The following is a 25,078-nucleotide window of genomic DNA, read 5'->3' as shown; positions in this document are numbered from 1 at the left end:
ACTCTGGCATTTGGCCTGATTAAGTTTCCTCTGAAGCCAATTTCTTACAAACGCAGCAGAATATGTTGCACCTGCTCTTCCTTGAATAATATTACCCCCTGGATTTCAACACAAAGTGAGACTAACTTGAGCTGCCAATGTCTGTGCAGCCTCAGTCCATGGTGTATCACGTACTGCACTGAGCCTGTGTGCCTTACTAATCCTTGTCAGCCAGGCAGTCCCAGGAATCATAGATGCATTATCTCTCACTCTGTGTCCAAATCAAATGTCAGAAATAAGCCCTGCCAAAAATGTGCATCTTTATGGTGTTCTTTAGGATCTATTGAAAGTTATCCTCCTCTTTCCTCAACAGGCTACAAAGGGAAAGCTGTTTTCAACGAGAATCACAAAGAGCTGATCAAGTTGCTTCCTGTGAACACATTTTTTTCTGAATAGCTTAGTCCTGATTCCATATTTTTTTATTTTTTTTTTTTTTTTGTTAAAACACTTCTCAACAACTTGTGAACTTATTTCAGGGAATGTCTATATATTGCTCATGGTGAGCAGCTCACTATCTAGTGCTATCCCTGCTCCCTGACTACTTGCAAACTTAAAATAGAACAGCAGTGCTCTCACTTCTGTACCAGCAATCCCAGGTATGGGTGAATGGTGGGTACAGCAAGCCATTTCCAAAATGTTCATACAGATAAACTCTTCCTCATTAAATAATTTAAAAGTTTTTCAGTTCTGGATGTATAGAGAGGACAGAAACATCTGAAGGAAAAAGTCATTGTTTTGGCTGCATCTAGTGACTCTTAAGGACTAAACCATCCCATACAGTCCATTCTGGGAAAGCAGGACTTCTAGAGGAGTGGTCCAAACCCTGAATTTCTTATACAATATTTCCTTACACAAAATTTTAATTGAAGGAATGAGAGAAAGGGATAGAAGTGGTAACTGAGGAAGGCCTGCATCAGGACATAGTGTAAGCATGATTCTTAAAGCATACCTTTTCCTTCTTCTCTGTAAAGGAATATTAAAAGGTTAATCTCCTGCCTTATAATTGTAACTAGAGTATACACTTTTGGGGAAAAAAAAAAAAATCCCTGTGTGCACGTATGCACTTCCAATTCAGGTGTTGAAGTCAACTCTTGAACTGGAGAAGTTAGAGCACGGAGGTAGCCATGATTGTTAGAGATTTCTGTGTATTTTTTCTATGATTTGTAGAGGCTCTGCCATTTCTGATACCCTGTGCAATTAATGTATGCTTACAAGCAGAATAGATGCTTTTGCAGCTACATCATCATACTCTAAAGATGATATATTTAATTACAAGGCCAGACATTATCTTCTATAGGAAGACAAGCATATCGGAGCTCTTGGAGCTGTAGACAGAGTGATTAGATTTCTTTCTAATTATATCAAACAATGTGATAAAGAAAGACTGTCCCTCCACATTCCGTTCAAAACATTTAAAGTACTCGCTAGGCTAAACATAAATGTTTCTACTCTTCCCAGATCCCCCTAGAATCTTGGATGGAGTAATGCAAATTCACTTCTGTAGATACCATTATATGTTTAAAGCTCTCAATACCCAAGAAAATCTTGAACAGCACTAAAAATAGCACTAAAATGGAGCAGTTCAATGGAGCACCAAGGTAGAGGTGAGCAGGGCAATCTCAGGCACGCATAAGTTGTAAAAGCAGTGAGCTGCTTTATCTTCCACAAAGACATCTCCCTTAAATTTAAATAGCTGCTGTCATTGTCACTGACTACCTGACTATGTATTTATCTGCCCAGAAGCAGAGTGCATGGCCTTTGGCCCTGCTATTCACAGCGTTACTGTCTCTGCCTAACAATGCTGTGAACAGGGCTGGGCTTCTGTTAGCATCTTTTGTCTGATGTGAATCGCTGAAGCTTTGATGTTGTTTGTGAGAAAAATAATGATTAAAAAGAATAAAAGATCTTCACTCTCCCCCTCTGTCTGTTCCCCACAGAGAAATCTAATCAGAGTTGGGAAAAATCTGTGACTGGTCCTGTCTTAGGTACACACAAACCACAGAGCCCAGGAGAGAAATCTGTTACTGTTGAAACTCTTAGCATCTCTTTATTGGAGGGTCAGAGAGGTAATTTGTCTTAACGATCAAAATTCTGCTTCCTGTTACAGGAACACATATGTCCAAATAGATACAGAATACTTTCTCTGTGTGGTGAACACAGCTGTCAGCGTAGCCATAGTGCTTTATTTTCAGTGGGATGTCTTACATTTTCTGCTTTAGTTGCATGTGCTTCCCCTTTATAGAATATTCTACCAAAAAAAGGGGATGATTACTTCATACTGAAGCTACATTAGTAGATTTGAAATGCTCTACAGTTAAAAAAAATGCATTTTTCCTTATAAATTATTATTCTAATAAGCTTGTTTCTCATCTCTACTGATGAGCTCTTTTCTTGCTGGCATTTTTGAATGAAGAGCAAATGTGATGCAGCAAAGCGTAACTAAAGCCCCTAAAATCAGAGCTTCAGAGTACATGGATGGCTATTCTGCTACTCAAGGCAAAAAACTCCACTGTCACATAAAAATACTCTGATCAGTGATCACTACAGTAACAAAAAAGTAAATTCAATAAAATTATAATGTCCCAAGCGTAATAAAAAAGCAATGAACAAAAAATTGGTAAGCTTTTATCCTCACAAACCTTTGATCCACAGCGTGAAGGAAACATTTGATTACTAAGGTATTTTGAAATTGGAGGTGGCTTGATTCCCACATTGAGCAGCAGATGTGGGAGAGAGTAAGGGAGCAGAGCCATGGCTTACCTTATGTCAAGAGCAGAGTCAGGCTTATAGAGCAAACACAAAAAGGTTTTGGATTTAGACACTTGGATATTGGCAATCTAGCTGTATATAATTCCTGCTTTTTTTTTTTAATATCCCTAGCTATCATTATATATCTATATTTAGCTTCAAGCTCCTGGTTAGCTTATGATGTAGCACATTTTGTGTATCTTTGACATCCTTTCTTCTGGGTCAGATGGGCATTATAAGGGGCGGCCAAACAGGATTACAAATGGAAGGTGCATAGATCTTGAGGATTTGCTAGTCGCTTGTAAACCTCCTCACAAAAAGGGGCCGAAGTCAGAAAACAGTTCTAGCCAGGTAAGCAAAGGGATGTGTTACACATGCCCTGATCAAGACTTCATCATCCTTTACTTGGGAGCACTGCACCTCAGAGTGGGTTGTCTTGAGCTACCTTAAGGAAATACAGAAAGCCAGATCTCCCCAGAAGACTGATCCAGTCCCAGAGAATGTTTGGGAACAAAAAAAAAAAAAAAAAAAAAAAAAAAAAGGCTAGGAAGGCCATGACTCTCCAAAATGCTCTGCAAAGTTTACATACTGTTTTAAGTATGAAACAGTCCTCGTGGACACTGGTATGTAGCCTAGCTCATGAGCTTCGACTGTGGAGAAGATGTGGTTTGTTACAGTATTGTCAGTGGCACTGGGGTGCTGTCACGCCACTCCTGGCAGTTTGGGGTGTGAAGTTCCTTCTGTGTTGCGTACTTCAGACATCTGCAGTTGCCAAGAATAGCCTACTGTTGGGAACTACTTTGAGCAAAGAAAATTTCAGGGGCCTCTGCTAATCTCCTGGCTGACTTAATGGGAGTTGCCAGCATTCACTGGTTTCTGGGACCATCTCTACTATGTGGGTGTCAAATAAAAGAGCACAGCATTAGGTCCTGCTGTAGCAGCTGTGTTGGTATGGACGCACACATTCCCCAGAGAGTTCCCTTCAGGGCTCTGGATGCTAGGATGTGCCCACACGGATTCAGGACTTCTAATCACTAGCATGGAAAAAAACTACATGCAAAAGCCTTGATTTGTTCTGTGGGATTTAACGTTGTAATTTTGGTATCAAAATGAGTGTCAAATATTTATTTCAAACATACGGTTTTTGTAAGCACTATGCTAGTGAGCTATGTAAGTACCACTAAGATTTTACTAATTTGTCAGCTGCCACTCGGCCTCTTTATGTTGCATTTGTAATAATGTAATCCATTGTATCCCCACCTGCAGTCCCTACAACATATTACAATGGCTAGAGTTTTAAAGAATGCATTTGGAAATAAAAAAAAAAAAAGAAATCTAGGACTTGGCCATAGTTGTAGTGTTCAGCCAGCCCTAAACAGAGGATTTACAATGCCTGAAGACACTGCTGATGTGATATGTGTATTGAGGTTTGATTAAGCTGGATATGAAAATTAAAACTTGGCTTCACATTGAAGAGAGAATCTCCCGCAGTGTGATGCTATGACATCAAGTTTTCTGTTTACCCCTAAGGCTGGTGCTGCAATGACTTCCAGGTTTGATGGTGTCTCTTTTTTAAGTTGTTGAGCAGCAGGCTAATAGCTGCACAGCATGATGCAAAGATAGCAGAAAGCAGGGAAATCAGATGTGAATATATTCTCCAGAGATCTCCTGCTAAGTTGGAGCTTTAGTGCTCAGATGTAGGCTTCTCATGCAGAGGATGGGCTGATTATCGGCTCTTCCTGCTTTATTGTAGATTTTTGGATTACAGATGCTATTACAAATCATGGATTCTGGTATAATATGCATTCTAGTGTAATATGAACTATTATATTGAAAGGAACATTATTTTTCAAGAGTTTTCATCCAAGGTCAGTGTCGTCGTGTGCCCCCCCCCCCCCCCCCCCCAATATTGTCCAAAATGATCTTGGTATTTTATAGGTTTATATTCTTCTATGCTTGCTTTGCCTTAATTGTTTGAAAGCCGTAGCTTTAGTTTATTTCATCGTGACAAAGACTGACCTAAGAAAGGGACGGGATCTACTGGCAAAGCAGTAGCCCACCTCGCTATTTACACAAGCGCGTGTTGTCCATGTCACACAACAGGAGTTGCCTTTGCTGCTGGGCAGTCACTTCATAATGGCCACAGTGGCAGCCTCAGATGCCACGAGGTATAGAGGGCAGGGGAAGCACATCATCCTTCTTACCTTGTATACTACTGGTGACATATCTGGTCTATAAAATGAAAAGGACTGCCAATCCTTTTTTGTTTGTGTGTAGGGAAGCTACACTTAGGCACAAGTTCATCAGTTTAATGTTAACATGGGAGCAGGTACCTGCTTCCCAGCTCTTGGCTTTGTATCATCACTGACCCCTTCATTGCTTGGAGACGTGAAGCAGTTTAGGGTGCAGTGGTAACAGGGGGAACTTGTTGCAGTTCCCCAAAAATGCCTAGTGAGAACAGCCCTGTGTTTTCTCAGACATCAACGGCCAAACTGGCAGTCTTCAGTGGCATAAGGCGGTCTGTGTGGTTTCAGTGAGTAGGAGGAAGACTAGCTGACACAGTTATTGATGATTAAGTTTCTATAGTGTTATTTTCCATTTATCATCCTGCTCGTGTAGCTCTGCTTTCTATACAGATAAGAGAGAAAAAGTTAAAAAGGTGAAGCTTATGTTACACAAGTCAAAATCTGAAGCTGGTTTAATCCAAAAAGAGAGAAGCATTATTCTGGTCATCTATAGCCTTAATAAAGTAGTACTTGAGAGCTTATACACCTTATACCAAGCACCCAGGCAGTCTGTGTAGAAGCATGATTAAAAGAGTAAACTCCAAGTTAAACAGCACACAGGTTAAACCACAAATCATTCATCGTTGACCTTAAAGGCTTGGCCTAGAGTGCCCCTTAACAGTTTGGAAAGGAGCTAGAAGGGAGTGCAAAGGCTCAGCCTTGAGCTTCCCTTTGGGTCACACATATTTGGACAGGTTTGACAGCAGCACCTAAGGAGGCCGTCCCTCTGGCACCTCTCTGCAGAGCACTCCACCTTGCCATGATGAGAATCAGTTTGTCTCAAACATAATAAAATAAACAGTTGCGCTATCAGCTTTTCTGACTTAGAGAGGAATTATGCTTACAGATATTACCACCTTCCTTCAGGGAATCTGAAGATTTCTGCACAGAATTCAGACTTTTGGTGAAGTCCAAGAAAATAGGAGTTCAAATAGCCTTCAAGGCTGCACTGTAAGCTAACTCTTTTTCCCTACAGAGGCAAGAAAAATCTTCTCTGGACTCTACAGGAGCAGTAAGTAAAAATTACCTCATACAATGGCATGCAGATGCTATCAATCCACTCGAGCTGCAGCCTGGGTAGTTCATCTTTCCTGTTCCGATCAAAAATGGCCTGAATTGAGAAGGGAACAAAACTGTCATGCTTTATTACACTGGAGTATTTTACAGACACTCATCCAGCACTTTGGAGCTATGATCAAATTCTCACAACCAGAACACTTTGTAAACTGTAATCAATCTTTGCAGCAGTCTTCCTACTGCTTTGTCTGGCATGAAAAAGAAACTGTTTATTTTAACTTCTGTTTTGAAATTTGTAGGCTGAATGTATTTGAATTCTATAATTCTGTGATGTAAAATAAATGCTCCACAGTGGAGTTGAGCTGGTAAGAAACCGCCTGTAGAAATGTAAAGTAGATACCTTTGAGTAGAAACTTCCCTTTTCTCACATAGGGTTTTCCAGCTCAGTAAAATGAACAGTGATGGATCTGGGCTGGCTCCCTCCTTCCCGGTTACAGATCCCTTCTGCAGAACCAGGCATGTCTGTGAATCCAAAGGGTGAGGAACTAGCAGATCCATTTTGGGAGCAGTTATCAATTTGTTCCTCTGGAAACAGCCGAATTCACTGCTCACTGCACTCCCCCAGAGAGGAAATTATAGAGGCTGAAGCTGATGTTTAAGAGGCTCAATTACTGGCTGAAAGAAGATGGAAGAAACTGAGTTCTGCAGAGTGTGAACATGAGTTGAGTTTCCTCCATACTCTACCTGAGATTACTTGGGTCCATCAGCTTTTCATCTACAGGATTTTAATCCTCCTTCTAGTGGCCCATCCACACCATTTACTGAATGCCTTTTTTTAAACTTTGTGAATATGCTAAGTTTTAAATCTTTCTGTCTTTTTCTGTAGAAAGTCTGTTCTTATTCTGGGCCCATCTCCTCAAGGCTGATGTCTCCTGGGAAAACTTACTTTCCTTCTCTACCTTCTAGAAACCTCAGACTATACAAATTACATTACATTAAATGTCTGGTTGAATTCTTCTAGTTGTAGTCTGCTCTTTCTGACGTACACAGGTATCACACAGTATATCTAAATATGACCAGGAGGTAATATTCAAGGGCTCAGTGATCTTAAATGAGAATCTTGGGCTTGATTTTGGAAAATTCTGTATTTCCTATTCAAATAACTTTGAAAAATCCTGTCATTTTCAGATTTTTATAAGCACAACACAAGAAAAAAATCATTGAGTTATAAGGTAAGAGAATATCACATTATCTTGCTGACTAACAACTGTCTTATCTAACTAGCAGCAATACCTGTCTAGGTGGCTTGTCATAGCGATATGTCAAGAGATACACGAGTATTTGGTCTTGTTTAAAAATTCCTCATTAATGTGGTAAAACTCTACATAATTTTGACCCTTAGCCATCAATTGTTAGAACTGATGAACTCTGTGATTATTTACTGGCCTTATCTCATAACATAAAACACTTACTACATTAGTTTACTGGATTTTTTGAAATTGTGAAGGGCCAAACAGAAAGGAAAATCTTCCTTCAAGCTTTATGGCTTCAAAGCATCCTATGTGTGGCCCACAAATTACTGTATTCCTTGGTGCAGACTGTAGAGCCCACAGGACGAGTGAGAGGGCTCCTATGATGGAGGAAATACTAAAGATATTTATAGTGTTGCAGTCTTCTTTCCCACCTGTCTAGGCTGTTGGATGCAGATTTTCAGAAGACATGAGTCCAGAAGAAAGCTCTGGCTTTTGTCTTTCTCTGCACTTCTACCAAGTTTACAGTATGTCCAAAATGTAGATGTAATTACACACCTTAAAATAATTCTTTAAGGTTGCTAGACCTGGGCCATTGCACTGGAATTCATTGCTACTCGAAGACGGTAACATTAACGTATGTGTTGAAATAGAATTACTTCCTATTATGCTTCATTAGCATGGGAAACACACTGTGGAGATTTTATATACAAGGCATGAAAGGCACTTATATCCATATTATATGGAATGGTACTTGCAGTTATTCAGGCCTAGATTTGGTCTCAGAATCGTGAATACCATGACTGACTGATTACTCTTCTACTGGACTATAGTTATCATTTTTTCTGATGTACACATAGAACTCCTATAAGGAAGAAATCCATTAATGTCCCAACCTCTAACAGTATACAACGTGAAAAGGCATTTATTGTATCTGAGCATTATTTACTATGAAATTTTTAACTTTGTTGGCTTTATTACTCACACATGAGCCTGTCATGATGTATTATCAAAATGAGAACAAGTATGAGCCACTGGAATGGTCTTTTTATTTTTGGAAGCATCAATACATTTGTAAATGGCTTGTAAATTAAATTCTTTAGAATACTTTGTTACCCTTCCCCCTGTTGCCTCCAGATAACGGCTTGTCAGCATTTTGAGGTATTTAACCTGGAGAAGGCTTTGTCTTCAAATTGTTCACTGAAAATCTTTATGAAACTTTTTTTCTTAATTCTTGTTTGACACTTTATACCTATTTGCCTATATTCCACTCAATACCAATTTATCCTTTCAATCACAGTGTTATATTTAGTTGTATACCTATAGAAATTCTTTTCAGCATTTGATACATCAAATAACACAGACAGATGGCTGCAGCATAAAGTAGATCTGACAATTTTGATTTCCATAAGTAGCTGGTGATTTTTTTTTTGAATACTGTGTATTAAAAACAATACTTGTTGCTTAGAAAATTAACTGACAGTATAACCTTGGGAATAGGTACAGAAAATGGGGAAAAGGGCTCAATGCGAAAGTGACTGGGTTGACTGGAGAACTTTAATAGATGGCTTGAAATGCATGTCCTTATTGGACAGAGCTTTTATTTATTCCAAGATTTTTCTTTACATACAAAATACAGTTGTTTTTTTCTGAATGAACCCAATGATATTTTCTTACCCTATTCAAGTTAATAACTATTTCAGAAGTGATAACTTACTGAAGGGGTGAGTTTGAGTTCAGATCTTTCTCTGTCTCCTTGTTCAAAGAACTCACTGGTTACCAGCTCAGCTGCCTAAAACATAAATCATAATAAAGATTAGAGTTCTTGCTACATAATTTTTACAGTAATGAGTTCTTGCTTAGACTATGACTTCAGCCTGTAAAGAAGTTAATAGCCCCTCTTACATGACTGATGTCAGGCACATGTTTGTTTAGTTTTCAGGACTGGGCATACCGGGGGTATAAACAGCCATAACCACTGATAGGCACATGTATCCCTTTTTGATAGCAAATTGACTGGGGGAATTACATTGCAATGCTGAGGGTAGCCCTCAATGCAGCTGTATGCAACTTACTTACTCAAATATTGAGAACAGAAAATTATAGCATCTTGTTGGCATCCACAATTATGTCTGTAAAAATGCTTTGTAAAACGTGCAAGAGCTGTCTGGGTTATTTACAGGCTGTTGCCCTATGTAAACAACTTCACTTATCAAAGAAACTTAATTAACCAATAACTTCTGTTGTCTTAATTTAATGTGAAATCATAAAGGTTTTTTCCCCACTAGGCTTTACTTTTTTTCCCATGACTGTCATCACTATAGGATCTGAATATCTAAATATGAATTCAGATTGTGATTATCATATTGAATCAAAATCCAGAACTGCTGGGTTGGAATGCGTCTTTCTGACTTTTGTGAATGAAGATGTTTTATTCACAGCAGAGGTTTGTGCTTCTCAGAAGAACAAGATTTAAAAACAAAATCGGTTATTGAAACAACAGGAATTTTAGGAAGTCGAACAGTGAGCAATCCTGATATAGTAGCCTTTACATACTGTACTTTCTCATGTGTGGGGCTTTGAAGGTAGGCACGTGTGACATCTGAGATGCAAAAAAAAAAAAAAGGAAGCTAATCTACTGAAGATGAAATTCACTTCCTAAAGCTCCTGTCATGCCTGTTTATTGTTTTCAAGTGTTTTCAAGCTAGGAAATTATTTCATAACACCAAGGCACAAGAGGGTGAACTAAGGAGAGAACCTGCACTTCATAAAATCTCAGGATTTCTTGCTCTAGCAACTGCATGGTAGCTAACATTCACAACTCCTAAGCTTGTTACAGTTGAAATAAGGAGTACCAAAATAAACTGGAAGTAGGTGAAGTGATGTTATAAAGTACTCCTAAATCTTGAGTCAGGCTATCACACAGTTTGGAACTTTATAATGGGTGTAATCCCAGTGCACTAATAAAATTCTGGATCAATACGCCAGATAGAGGAATAATTTAACAACTCAGCAGCAATTAAGGGTTTGCCAAGTGTCTTGTATAAAAATAATCAAGAGGTAGTCTCACCCTTGCCTCTCACTGCTACTCTGATCCTGTTCTCCTTGTGTCCCCCTTTCCCTCTTCTTCTGTCTGTTTCTATCTTCTCTTCCTGAATTTTGCCTTCTTACATGTAGCCTTTATTCCCTTTGATTCATATATTTCAATCTCTTTCTCCCTCACTTTTCATGTTCTTTTCCTTTTGGCACAGTTAAAGTCCAGCTATTTCCTGTTTTCCCTCTGTGGACTTCTTAGCCTCTCTGCTCAACCAGGTAATGTTTCAATCAATCCCAGACTGGATTTTTCAATATAAAGTAAACCCGTACACTAGGCTCCAGGGGAATTTTCACCCACAGACCTCAAAAGTGATAAGGATAAAAAACCAGTTTACCAGAGACTTCAGCACTAATTCAGCACCATAGCACAAAGACTGACAACATGGAAAACCTGACACTTTGGCTGCCAAAGAAAAGGGAGATGCTAACTGAGTTAAAGAGGAAAAATGAGGAGGGATTGCCCACACTGCAGCTGTGGCTAGGTGGCACTGAAAAAATCTTGTGACTCATTTTCCCACTGCAGGATACGATAACTTCCCTGATTTCCATGTATGTTGACCATATTCTGGCCAAGCAGAGTAACAGCCTTAGAAGGACTACTGTCATAGTCTGCTTATAAAAGCAAAAAAGACTCATCTGACAAAACTGCAAGCTGAGCTGAAGCCATCACCACATAAATGCTTTTTACTGAGTTAATGTGCATGTAACTTTCACAGGTCCCTTTCAGCTTCTGGTACTTCCTGTCCTTCTCCAAGAAATCTGGCTGCCCCTGCCTCCCTAGTTCTCTGGTCTAGCTTCTCTTTTTCACCCCATCTTTTTAACTATCACTTTGCTGTTAAGCCAATCAAACTCCCTCCAGGTGAATACACTCAGCTGCAGGGGTATATTTCGTATTTGCTTCTTGCTGCTGTATATTCCTCCAAAACCCTACACAGCCTCCCTTCTACTGGCTTGTTCTGGACCTCAGTAAAGGACAAAGAATTATTAGTGTGGATGCAGGAACTATTAAGGATGGATGCTGAGTAAGGAAAGATGCCTACAAGAGGGAAAATCGTGGTAAAGGACATGACTTTTGGGACAGGTTGCTTTCTCACAGTGTAATTGTTTGCCAATGCTGGACCCAAGTTTTATGTATATTTCTAAAGATCCTACTCAGCAGCAGAAGCCTGAGGTTTTTTTTGTTTGTTTCTAAGTACAGGATGCTAAAAAAGGCTCTATACTACACATGCAGATTTTTCCATCAGTGTTGAGAAAATGAACACCTTTCTCTTATCATATATACTGAAGATTTTATGTTAATCAAAGTTTGCAGATCATCTGCTGGTATTTTTGATTTAGGGAAGATTCTGCCACTGCCAAGGAAAACCTTGGGACAAAACAAGTAAGCACAGCTACATATGGCCAATGCTTATTTTGTTTAATCCATCCATTTTTTGATATGGATTTAAAAGGTTAATAAGAAGAGAGGTTGTAAAGCCAGATCTCTTCAGGTACCTACATGCTGCTCACCAGCATGTGTACATGGAAAGATTATGCAATAAAACATTTCTTGCAGAAACCCCCTGCTATTTTTTTATAGCATTAATACCGCTGTAAATTGATTCCCGTTTTGGTCCCTTGTAAGTCAGGGCCCTGGGAATATTGTCCCGCCAGTCCCGCCTCCTCCCAGCCCTGCTATTAATCATGACTTGCCTGTCTTGAAATCTCCCACGGTTTGGTCACAGCTCCAAGGTCACAGGCTGTCATTAGCATTGATCTGAAAAACAGAAATGAACAATACAAGCTAAATCAACCTTTGTTGGACTTCTAAACAACTTTGCTCTGGATGCATAAATAAATAATACATATATAAAGTGTCAGCCCTTTTCCTCCAGAAAAGAATGACATGTTTGAAATCTCAGCCATCAGCATGGCTTTTACATCACAATTATGCCAAGGAAGCCTAATGTGTTGCAGGTCATCAGACGATGAATTTTGGTATTGTGCATTGTACACTAGAAAAGAAATGATATTGCAAAGGAGTAACTGCTAATTTTGCAATGCTTCTAACACTACTTACATTAATACCTATAATATAATAGAAAGCATGTGCTTCACATGATGTAAGTAAGGGTATTATTACATAACAACACCTGCAAACTGGATTAATTTATATGCCTATTTGTAAGTGACTGCTGTAGCAACAGAAGCTATAATCACAGGAGGCATCCCAGACACTGTTTAAGCAGTTTCCACTGCTCATCTACAATAAAAATTTAAGATTTACTATGAGTTATACTGTTCCACTGTAGTTTAATACCTAGCTACAACCATGTTTTATATGCATTAGGAGAAAGAAACCATTCAGCTGTAGAAAGCATTTATGTACAGTACATGATGCAGATAAAAGTCCAAGAAAGTTTAAATGACGAACAAGGGCACTGAAAATGAAGCATCAAATATATTGCCTGAATCTAAAATTAGAAATGGGTGAAATGATATGGAAAATAGAAAATGGCCAATATTTTGGTCAAAAGGCCAAAAGAAAACAGAATTTTAATGAAATTTCAGATAAAACGAGACATAATCAGGCATGCACATGCAAATGCACACATTTTATTGTCTCAAAAGCATGGTGTACTCAAACCACCCACAATGTCTGAGGTTTTCAATAGGATGCAAGCTCAGATCACTCATGAAAGGCTAGAAGAGTACCGTGTATCTGCAAATTCACAGGTACAGACTAGAAGAGCAGAGAGAAGCATGGCCAGTGAAAGAAAACAGCTGAGAGGAGGAGGGAATGGGGAAACGGACAAGAATGATCTTTGTGTCCTGAGGCAGAATATTGATGCTTTCTGGAGGAAGAGCGGAAGGGCTGAGTGGTAACTGGTGAGACTGGGAGAAAGGGAAAAAAACATGATAGAGTGTGAAGGCAGAAACAGGAATGGAGAAGGTGAGGTCACACTGATTACAGCCCTGCTGTTTGGTAATGTTTAGAAATCATACCGTATATTTAATATCATGGATCATATTTTTAAAACAAGGTACCTTCTCTTGTTACTCTAAGTCTTCACTCCATGATATATGAAATTCCTTAAACAAATATGGCTACGCTTTGAAGTAACCAGAAAGCAAGAAATAGTAGTGCTCACCGAAATATTTCTCGGTGGTTTTTAGTATTCCAATCATAACCACCTTTACTGACAAGTTCAAAAAACTCGGTCCTTCTCCTGCAACAAAACAGATTATTAGAGAAGGAAACAACTCACTTCCAGGGCAGCACTGCAGTAGAAACACAGTTCTCCGGATGATACGAAATCATTGCACCTCATGTATTATTGTTAGAGTCGTTACACTGACAGTCCATTTAAGCGAAACACACTAATTTCCGAACATGTTCTATAAATGTCTGTTATCAATGTCAGAGTTGCCTAGTAAAAGCAATATTGTATTTATGGTCTACACAGATAAGGAAATAAATGGTACCAAAATGTTCAGTCTTCCATGGAAGCATGAAATGTTCAACTATAGCAGTGGACAGACAGACAATAGAAACACCTCTGAAATATATACACACTTCTTTTTACTTGTCCTTGCAAAATGATTTTTACTTCTGGATCCTGAAGGGGTTTTCAGAGACATGCATTTCCTGTTATTTCCAGCACACAGAACAGAACAGTGAGACACAGGAGCTGCAGCTGTCTCGAGTTAGTTGTTCTTACTGACTAGAAACTAGGTCTCCCTGCTTGATCTTGTGCTTTGTCTTCTGGAATATCTTGCCTATATCCCCAAAAGTGGACAGCACATGACCCAGAACATGTTAATGCTTGTTTTGTGCCTTTAAGTACCAAAATTCTGACTCATCAGAGTCTGTAATTTTTTATGGTTCTGAGAGTCCAAGGAGCTCTTATTGCATGCAGTGTGACTACAATATGAAACAGATCCTGCCCCAGATATAGCAGAAATTGAGGTACAAAAATACGGAGCAACTTGCCCAGGGTGACACCACATATTAGCATCCAAGCTGGAAAGCAAATATCCATGTTCTAAGTGACAGTCCAGTGCCCCATCTCATAGGAGACTGTGCACGTTGTTCAGTGGAAATGTAGTTAGATTCCCCAACAGGAGAGAGTTTGTAAAGTCTTGTATTTTCTACATTTACTTCAGCTGGACTAAAATTTTGAACAGTAATTATTGAAAGCACAGTCTGATGGCAGCCAGTACAGGTTTTACACAGGAGGAGATGCACACTTCCAGGAACATTGTCCTTGATCAATGGACAGAATTTTACATGGGGCATGTTGCATTATTCTGGTCCCTGACTGTCATGCATTATATGACCAGTCACTCCTACTATAGGGCCTTTCTGCAAAGGATTTCATGGCAACAAGTAGAACAGGGAGACATAAGGACACTTGATGATATCTAATCCCTTATGTTTCATGAAAAAAGATATCAGGGAGTTTCACGTTACAAAATTTGCTGGGACAATGCAAAGTCACACATGCAGAAAACAAAATTCAGTTCTCTCACAGAAAGTCATAGCATCATGGCCCCAGTGGAAATAAATATTGCAATGATGAAAATTTTAATGCCCAAGACTAGCTGACACATAAACCTTAAACCAGACTAATCCTGAGCAGATCATCAACAACTACATACTCTATTAATAGAGCGAGTGGTGGATTTTTTTTCCCTGTATTTCAGTGCCCAGTCTAACAATGTAAAATTTGGTAATGATTTCATTCTGAAGTATTGGACATTCTGGGCAAATCACATGTTACTGGACAAAAACCAGGCAAGAATATTTAAAGCTGAACACTCAGGAAGATGACATCCCAGAAACCTCAAACATTCAAATTTAAAATCTAGAGACCCATAAAACAGTAACTGGAAATATGAGTCTCAAGGCTTTACGTTAAGCTGAAAACTTTAAAATAAGAACTTCCTTTGAAATCCATTTAAATGGATGTAGAAGTAGTAGCCCAACTCCACAGAGAATTTGTAGTGTAGGAAGGAGTCAACCTGAGGAAAGCAGCCATGTATAAGGAAACAATTTCGTGTTTCCTACTGGTTGCTTATGCATGGTATCCAAAACGAAGAGGTTTGCTGTTATTAAGCAAACATAATATGCCAGGATTTCAGAAATAAACAGAATTCTAACAATTTTGCAATGTCTTTGGGTAACATTGACTCTGGTTATATTTTGCCTGGAAGGGAAAGTTGTCTTGCTATACATAGCAAATCCAGTTGCTCTACAGCCCAGTGGCTCAAGACATCATTTGAGTGAATTTCCATAAACTTCATTTTGGTTCCATGCTTTTGCTTGTTGTATTATCTACAAGCATCATTATCTAGAATTATCTACTAAAATCAAGTATATTTTCCACCTGATCTTTCACTGAAAGTCATCTTTTTGCTTGTTTGTAGAGAAGCAGTGCCTTGAGAACGTCATAAGGCCTTGCTCTGCCTGGAGTTTTGTTGCTGTTTTGCTAGCTGGACTTTGTGATCTTAGGCATTCTAAGAATACTGATATGAGAATTCCCTTCTCTACAAAAATATTGAAGATGTAGCAAACTGAAAAAACAAGTTAGGTACTTGTACATAAACTTCTGTTCACATAGGGTGGGGCTTTAAGAAGTGTACATCATCAGTGTTTCCAGCGAGTGATTTTCAGGCACTTTTGGAAGTAAAGTAGCATAACAACTACCTGATTAATGTATCATAATAACAGAAGAGGAAAAGATAAATTATTTGCAGACTTCTAAGTAAAGAGGCCTCATTTGCTAAAAGTTTTCTGATTCATGTAGCACATAAAAATCAATTGTGCAAGCAGGGAAGAATAATCTTGAAATTCAGCTGATCTCCCTTTTTGGACATTACTTCTCTGTATTAAAACTGGAAAGACAACTTGACTATATAGTTTTTCAGCCTAAGGCAGGCAGGGAAGAGAGCTCCATCACGTCTGGGTCTGGACTGGGTTCCCTCCCAAGGCACTGCCAGAAGCCCTCTCTGGCTCTTCCAGGGGCTGCAGGACGCCGGCCAGAGGGAGCACGTGGGGCTGTGCCAGGGCAGCTGCCCTCTCATCCCCTGCCACTCATCTCTGCCTTGACAGCACAAAACATTTCTGTAGCACTTGTTATTTGTGGTGAGACAGGAGAATCCATGCTGACACATCCCTGTGGTCCTTGTATCTCACTTAAAGCTGTCAGCAAACTCCCCTGTCATACTAGGCACACGCCCCCCCCCCCCTCAGATAACAAGCAATCCTAACAGCCTCAAAAAGAGTATGCTTAAAGGGGTTTATTTGTCCTGCTCAGGACTTTCATGTCAGTAAGCAGAAATTTCTTCATGGACTAACGTTTAGAAGTTATTTATAATAAAACTATTCATTAAAACCCTTTCTTAATACAACTTCTCTGAGATCAGCAGAAACAGAAAGAACATCAGCATGTCTACTGCCAGTACTGCTTAGTAACACCCCTTGGCACAGTAACCAAATGCTGAGAAAAAAAGACAAAGCAAACATTGCAGCATCCCAGTTAGTATTTTTACAATCAACAGTTGAAGATACAATGCTGATATAGATAGTTGAACAATTTCAGGGTAAAGAATTTGCCTGAAGGTTTCTGGAAACTTGGTTTGGTATCAACTATCAGCACAAAGGAGGGGCGGAATCTCGGTATACCACCCTAAGAAAAACATTACTTAATGCACTGTACGGGATAGGATGCTAATAGACATCAAACAGAAAAAATCCTAAGGATGAAATATTGTCAAGGCTGGGAAGGTAGTACGCTGAAACTGCACATGCAACAGCACTGTTCCCTGTAAGTCAGCCCCAGGCGTGCGCCAGAGAGGGGGATGTCAAAATTGCAATGCGACAGTGACACCACAGCTCCTCCAACTACATGCCTGCTCCCACACATTCTCACTGGGAAGAGCTTGATAATAATTAACAGTATTTGAAAAACATAAAATAGCACCAACTTGAAGGTTACTTAGAGATTTGATTTACAAACAAGGAAAAAAACTGTATGAGAGAGATCCTATTATACCTCTCTCGAGTTAAGCTTTTTAAGACCTATTTGCATCTGATATAAATTGGCATAATTTGTCTTCAAAGCAGCAATGCGTATGCTTTCATTACCTCTGCAACTGGGTCTGTAACTAAATATAACATTTCTTAGCATGCATGTTTAGAAACTCTCAAATGGTGGAAAAGAATTCTAAAATGTCGTTGATTTTCTACATGCCTGAAGAGATGATCACAGAAGGGACAGAAGAATTACAGAACTGAGCTGTAACCAATTCCTGGGATTGCTTTGAAGTACAAACCTAGGATTTCACTTGCTTTTTGTTGATACAGACATGTTACACATTAAAGCAAAACTTACTTGGACACTTGAGATATTTCTATTAGCCTAAGATATACTAAGTATTAGACTAAATCTCTTCAACCACAGCTAAACAGTAATTTCTCATGTTATATATCCTTATTGGTATTTAATAGGTCATTAGAGTAAGTTCTTTGAATTTTCATTTGTCAAATACAAGAAATGCCAATACTTACTCAAAATACAGAGTGAGGTCTGTTGCCAGTATCGATTGCTTTAGAAGCTGCATAAGGTCACTGTAGTCCTTAGAGGACAAGTTAGCAAAGATGTTGTGACCCTATAATGAAAGAGATAAAAGAGGTAAAGGGCTAGCAATCAATATAGGTTTTTAAAAGGTTTTCTAACTCTTTAGTCTACTGTTTCCCTGTAACAGAGGCCTTTTCTGATTCATGGCAAAACTATGACAAAATAATAATGTTAATAATGCTGAGATTACATTGGGGTGGAAGAGTTGACGATTGTAATCAAGCACCTGAGATGTTTTTCTAAGGTCTGCTGAAATTACAGTCTCTTGAGGAAAGATTTACTCTGCTCTGACCCTGCACAGATTCAGTTTATAGGGAAAAACGATGGATACGTCTCAATCTTTCCTCTTACTAAATGTTTTGGGGAGCTGTGCATTGCAGCTTTTGAGTTGTGCTCCTAACAGATTTACCTGTGCTGCTGCTTGCAGGCACATAAGCTGCTGTTAGAGCAAAGACACTAAATCTGTGTTCCATTCAAAACAGCCCATTTGCTCACTCTGCCCATTACTGTGTTGTCTTACACCATATACAAGCATTCCCTACGCAGGCTAAAGAACCACAACTTTATGCAGTTAAAATGCCCTTTGTAGGCCCAATAGGCTACTTTTTAAAGGATCACGGATTAAGAATTTGAAAGGCACTCCATGGCCAGAATAAAAGGAAACAAATTATTTAATATTGCTATTTGAGAGCAGGAAGGTCCTTTTGTAACTGAATTTCTGAAAACCAAGAGGGACAGAGATCCTATAATTTCTCTATGCGATCCTAGAGAAAATAAGCCGAAAGAAACAAAATTAATGGAAAATTCTGAACGTAAGCTTAAGAAGTGGTCTTAGTCACATATAACTAAATTAACATAAATAAAAGTACTACACCTTTTTTTTTTCCTAATCACCTATAGAAATAACGAGGCTCTTGCTAAATGGAGTCTTATTTTGGTGGTATTTAGCACTGTAATGCACACATTCAGTGTGCACTGCCATCTACTGCTTAGGAAGATTAAAATGCCCTTAAAAACAAGAACTTTCCAGCAACAGGACTGATGTAACCATGATGGTGTGAGGACACAGACAAGATAAGGTCTGGAGGGAGAGACGGTATTTTTTAATAGATCAGCTAATTGTTGGGCTAAAAAAATAATTTGCCATGCATAAAAGATGGTCTCTGTGACAATGAAATGATTATTTCCTTTCAGCTAAATATTGAGAATGATTTGAGAATCTAAAGGCTGTTTACAAAAAAATAATTTTAAAACCAAAGTACTCAGAAGAAAATAAAGCAAAATGTATCAGGGAAACAGCAGCTCTTACAACAGGGGTAATTTCCCAGGTTGTCTGTTATTCTATAATATCTGTTGCCTTTCTGACCTTTTTCATGGTGTATAAAACCATGTCACTACAAAGCTCAAGATCACTTATACTGAGGTTAGCATGTCAAGAGTAAAGGATAAATAGCTCCTTTGTCCAACATGGTAAAAATCTAAAGAAATAATACTATATACTATGTTTCCTCCTAGACAGCAAAGACAGACTAGAATATCAACATTAGTGGACAGGATATAATCTAATTTCAGCTTCTTTGAGAGGGGAGACCAACTGCTCAGCTGGTGAAAACTGGTGTATCTTTAAGTAGATTGGAGGATCTAAATCTGCATTTATTCCAAACTAAGGGGTGTTGTGTTCCATTAGCAAATAGTATCTATTGGATAAAAATGCTGTAGGATTAATTTTCTGGTCTCGAAATGAGGACCTGGAGAAGCAGCTGCCTGAGTGATCAAAGGAGAGGACTTACATTTCAAGTAATATTTTACATCTCTGAAAGAAGCTGGAGTAGATCCAAGGAAAAAAGTATTTTTTTTCATAAATTTCTTGATTTTTAGAAAAGATAAAGAAAAGCATCTAGACTGACACGAGCTATAAACCTTCACAGAGTTGTCCTTGTCTTGAGCCTGTTGTCAGAGAGACATTCAGTCATTATGAAGATTTCAGGAACTAGAGAAATCACTGTTTCCTGAGAAAGCTTGTAACAGAGGCTGAACAGCCTCATTGGTTTAGAAAAACAACATTTCCTATTCTGAACCAGTCTGTTTAACTTTCAAATGCTGCTTTTTCTTATGCCTTTCCCTGCTAGTATAAGGAGCCATTTAATTCCTAGTATCACCTTTTAGATAAGCTAGGCTAGGCTAAGCAGATTGAGCTGTTTAAATCTCATGCCGGTGGCTCTCCTTTCCTTTGTCTACTTTTTTAATATAATGTTCAGAAACTGAACACTGAAGCCACAGTCCCATGACTAATCTCTGTGGCACTGTACACAGAGGTAAAGCCATCACCCTGCTCCCATTTGTCTGTGATCATGGGACATTCCCAGATGCTCTTCAAAAGTTACTGCAGATCAGCATATGGTCTGTAATTGTGCTGCATGAACAACATTTTTGTTTTTATATATACTGAATGCATTTTGTAACAACCTATCTGTATAAATTAAGAAAATACATATATTGCTTTGTAAGGATTGCACGTCCATCCTTCTACTTTTCTCACTTACTACATCTCTGGGGTAGTGCATGCTGCATATTGTTACACATAAGGTATTCTAGGCAAGAACTATGTCTTTATATGTATCTGCAAAGCAACTAATGTACTTTGGACAGCACAATATTACTGATATGAATTTTTTTTAAAAAATCATTTAGTAAAATTATGCAAAACCATCATAAAAATACTGATTACAGAAGGACTGTCAAAGAAATTAAAATGGTCCAGTAAAGGGATGACTGTGATACTCTGAATTTGTCTATAATGTCACCTGCGGGGAAAGGTAAGAGCTTGTTTCACCTACCTATAAAGCACGGAGCAGGATATACGTAAGACAACTGAGAAAAGCTATGTTCTCCTTGCCCGTAGCTGATTGAGACAAATATAATCTCTGGGCTCTATGATCAGCATTTGTAGTTGTTTAATTTTGTGCTAGTTGTGACCTTTGTGGTAACCAATAAATAACTCCTCAAGGAGAGGGCATTAAACAGGTACTGTGTGTGGTATTTCCTTTCTCCGGCTGAAACTGCCCAACAGCTTACAGTGAGATTAATAGTAATGCTTTTGTACCTCACTTTGGAGAATCATGACAGCATGATTGAAGTGGTGGTGCTCCAAGGTAGCAGAGGTGCCATAGAGCTGAGCTAAGGCTGATCCACTCCTGCAAGAGAACGTGGGGAGTCAACAAATAGTGCTCGTTAGCTTACGAAGTAGGTTTCGCAGACAATTTAGTAACAAAAGCATGTAGCCACACTCTCCGTCTCCATTTCAGCAACCACATTTAAGACAGTTGACAAGATGAAAATACTATTTTAAAGCCAGACACAAGGCATTTATGTTCCAGACCTTGCTAAATATCATCATCTGGCTAAAGATTTTCCTGGAACTACATGGAATTTTGTAACGCAACTTTCAAAGCGCCTCAGTGATGCAACAGCACAGGCACACCACTGTGCAGTACAGACAAAAAGTAATGTCCTTGAGCTAGGACTGGCTGTTCTGCTACTACTTTTTAATCCTTAATAGATATAAACACAATGGCTTACAATGGGTGATAACAAAAAAAAAAACCCAACCCAAAACACAACAACAAAAAAGCAACTGCAAATGCAGTGAGGTTCTGTCTGTATGTAAAATCACGCACTTAAAAAAATACTAAGGTAAACAAAAAAACACAAGTGAGAGCAGTGAATATAAAAGTAAAGTTTAGCATCTCTTTAGAATGTATTTTTCTTATCGTGTTTATTGTCTAAAATAAAATTAGCTTCAAAATGTCCGGCGCAGGTGGGTTTTCTGAGTTTAAAGAACAAAAATCTGTGGAATACAATTATAAAATTGCAAATCATTGGGAGGTGCAGAGAACAGGACTGGATTGTCAGAATAGTTACTGTTCACCATTGCTTTACTTCCAGGACCCAGCCTAAAGCGACAAGATGGGTTTCTTTGCAAAGAAACGAGAATAAGAGATTTTGCTAGAGACAAACAGAAAGAGTGTCCTAGGAGCATATACTATAAAACTGCACCACACTGATATTTAATTATCAGAAGCAGCCATATTAGAGAGAAGGATGTCCAAGAAACATCATCCCTAGAGAACGTGGTGTTGAGATATATAACAGAGCCATTTCAGACAACTGTGATATTGCCTCCATCATATACCTCTTGAACTTTCATCACGCAGAACAGCAGTATTGAACACTGGAGATAAAATAGGAAAATGTGATGCTTAAATTTATGTCAGGTTAGAGGAATAAATCATAGCTGCTGTTATGAAAACTACAGCTTCTGTTTTCAGGGATGTTTTATACATGTGTGGTAATGTTTGTCTTTTGTTAAATGTCTTCAGCAATTTCTTTATGGAGTCGTAAAATGGTAGCCTCCTCTTTGTACTCCGTTGTCAAACAACAAGTATAAGTGATAGCAGTCTAATGCTGAAACCTCTACTTTTAACTCAGCCATCCCTCTGCACAAGAGATATTGTTGTGTAATGTTACAGTAGAGAAGTGGTTAACTTAATCAGAGCCTAAAACGGTCAGGATGTAAATCTTAGGTCTCGTTTTTGTAAATTAGGAACATAAACATCAAGCAGCTGAGCTTCCTTCCCATTCATCTCGTCTTTTTTGATTCTCTTCAAGACTCAGCTGCAGAAAGGCATCTAGCAGTGCTTGGTAACCTTTGCACCATGAGCTCTGTCTTTTGAGCACTACAATTGATTTTCTTAGCTACGGTGATTGAAGATCCAGACAGTGTCATCATTTCATTGAGACTGTACAGCAACACCAATAGCTCAGGAAACAGCAGCTTAGCGAATATCAGAAACATCAGTTTGAGTGATGTTCACTGAGGCAACTCACCCCCAGAAATGCAGCAGCCTGTACATGCACACATTGCAGCAGAGTATTTCTGCAAAAGGTAGGACAAAATAGGCTAATACAACAGCACCCTGTCTTTCAAATATCTTTGGACAACCATTTGACCACTTCCCCGTCACGCTGGAGAATCAGCAGTAATGCAGAACAGACAAAGCTGCAAATGCATGCTGGGATCCACAGGACATGAGAGCCTCAAGGTCTCATATTCTGACTGTAGAGGACCTGGGGAGTTGAGAAAACTACATCAGATTTGGAGGAGTCTCTGTGTCTGACAGCTTTACTTCACAGCTTGGCCAGGATGTTGTCAGGGGACATTTCCTGTTGTCCTCCCTGTTCTCAGGGAACACAGATTTTAGAAAGAATTTGACCTTGGTCAAGGGAGTTCCCTTACCCCCACAGGAAGGAGACGTACCCTCAAACCTTCCACAAACCTGCTTCTACCTCACGGTGTCTGAGGGCAGCAGCCTGGACAGTAAAAATATATGCAAGTCAGGGCTGCTGAAACAGGTTGTAAGCACTTTGAATATAATAAAATTAATTTTTAGAATTGAAAACGGTCTGGAGAGCAAGATTTCACATAGGTGATGTAAGAATCTGCCTTCGAGATCCAGCTTCATGTTCTGGTGGGTACTGACCATTGCAAGGGGTGGCCAGCCCACCCCTGCCCACTGCAGCATGTCTCCGAACAGGCTCTGTGTGCCCTGGCTTGTGGGGCAGGCCAGGCATTTCTACTGACCAGGGACCCTGTGCGCTCCACAACTGACGGGTACGTGGTGAGGCAATTACTCCAGCCACCCGCTGCGGACGATATGCATCAGAGCTCCAGCATGATGGCAACGGTTTTATACTTCATAAGCTAGGAATTACTTTACATATGCTTATCTATATTGGTATCAAAGTTTTTGTGAAAGCATTATTTCCGTTTTACCTATTTTCTTTTTTCTTAATAGTTGAATAAGGTTTTACTTAACATCATGCATTCCAGCCAGCAAGAACAACCTAGACAGACAGTTTCAGTGTTTCTTGGGTTGAATATCAGAATCAATAATACCTGAGCCTGAAAAGAACATCAACTTTTGGCACCACGTTTCAATATGCAGTGTCGGTTTAACAGCCAGATACAAAGGACAAGCCAGCAATTACCCAGAAGAACAGAGAATGATAAAGATGGATAGTCCCTCACTACATACAAGAATAAGAATACTTGGCCTTGGCCTAAGAGGCCTGAAATTAATGCTTCATTCTTTTTCCTGGTCACCTTTTGCTCTTCTGTGGAAGAAAAACAAATTAAAGTAATAAGAATTAGAAAACTTACTTGGCTTGGAAGGCATTGTTGGTTCCCCTGTGGTCAAGGTCATGACATAAGCATCCCACAATCAAAGCTAAAATTTCAATTTCAGTCAGAATCTCCTGAAATCCTGCAGTCTGAGAGCAGAAAAAAAATAGCAGCTGTAACTATCAGTAGCAAAAGGGATAAGTAATGTTAGTCCATCGAGCAACAGTCAACTTTGTTTTGATATCATGAATGTTTCAGTAAGGAGAAGATAAATGCTTTATTGTCATATTATATTCCCTGCTGTATGTTAGATGGTCAGCAGAATAGATAACGGCCTTGGAGTGATCTGTTATTATCTCTGTTGCACTTCCAGCATGCCATTTCTCCACTACCCAGAAGGCACTAAAGGCAAAAAGAGCTGAAAACGAACACCAATAACTACACATTAAGCCAGGAGATGGAATTTCATATCAGAGAAATACAAACCAAAATTGTATTTTGGTTTACAATTAACAATTAACATTTTGAAATAATTGTTCAGAGAAGTACTTAGATTTCGTCAATCCTGAGGTGACCATCTTACTCAATCCCTACTGTCAGAGAGAGCCGAGATGTTAAATCAAAAGACCTATAAAAGAAGCCAGCTAAAATATGCTCTATGGAACTGTTATGAACTATTAAGAGATTTGTTATCTGGGACACATGAAATGAAGCGGCATGATTTAAAAAGGAAATGTCTCAAATGGCATCTTTCTGCTGCAGATACCCCCTTGAATTTGGGAGAGAATTTTGAAAACTGTTGTATTGCAATTCCCCACAAGCAGCTCAGACCCGATACAC

General features: G+C 39.0%; 1 protein-coding gene across 1 annotated transcript in view; it reads right to left on the bottom strand.

Annotated features, from left to right (window-relative positions):
• Positions 1–25,078, bottom strand: part of PDE11A (phosphodiesterase 11A) — a 136,984-nt gene that overhangs the window by 8,272 nt on the left and 103,634 nt on the right. Inside the window, exons 13-19 of the mRNA XM_068407919.1 lie at positions 24,278–24,387; positions 21,161–21,251; positions 17,988–18,088; positions 13,567–13,644; positions 12,124–12,191; positions 9,057–9,127; positions 6,100–6,183 (exon numbers count right to left, since the gene is read on the bottom strand). Coding sequence (XP_068264020.1) covers positions 6,100–6,183; positions 9,057–9,127; positions 12,124–12,191; positions 13,567–13,644; positions 17,988–18,088; positions 21,161–21,251; positions 24,278–24,387 — 603 coding nt within the window. The remainder of the gene's footprint in view (positions 1–6,099; positions 6,184–9,056; positions 9,128–12,123; positions 12,192–13,566; positions 13,645–17,987; positions 18,089–21,160; positions 21,252–24,277; positions 24,388–25,078) is intronic.

The sequence above is a fragment of the Nyctibius grandis genome, chromosome 9 (genome assembly GCF_013368605.1).
Source record: "Nyctibius grandis isolate bNycGra1 chromosome 9, bNycGra1.pri, whole genome shotgun sequence".
Classification (NCBI taxonomy): Eukaryota; Metazoa; Chordata; class Aves; order Nyctibiiformes; family Nyctibiidae; genus Nyctibius; species Nyctibius grandis.
This window is presented reverse-complemented; position numbering and strand designations above follow the sequence as displayed.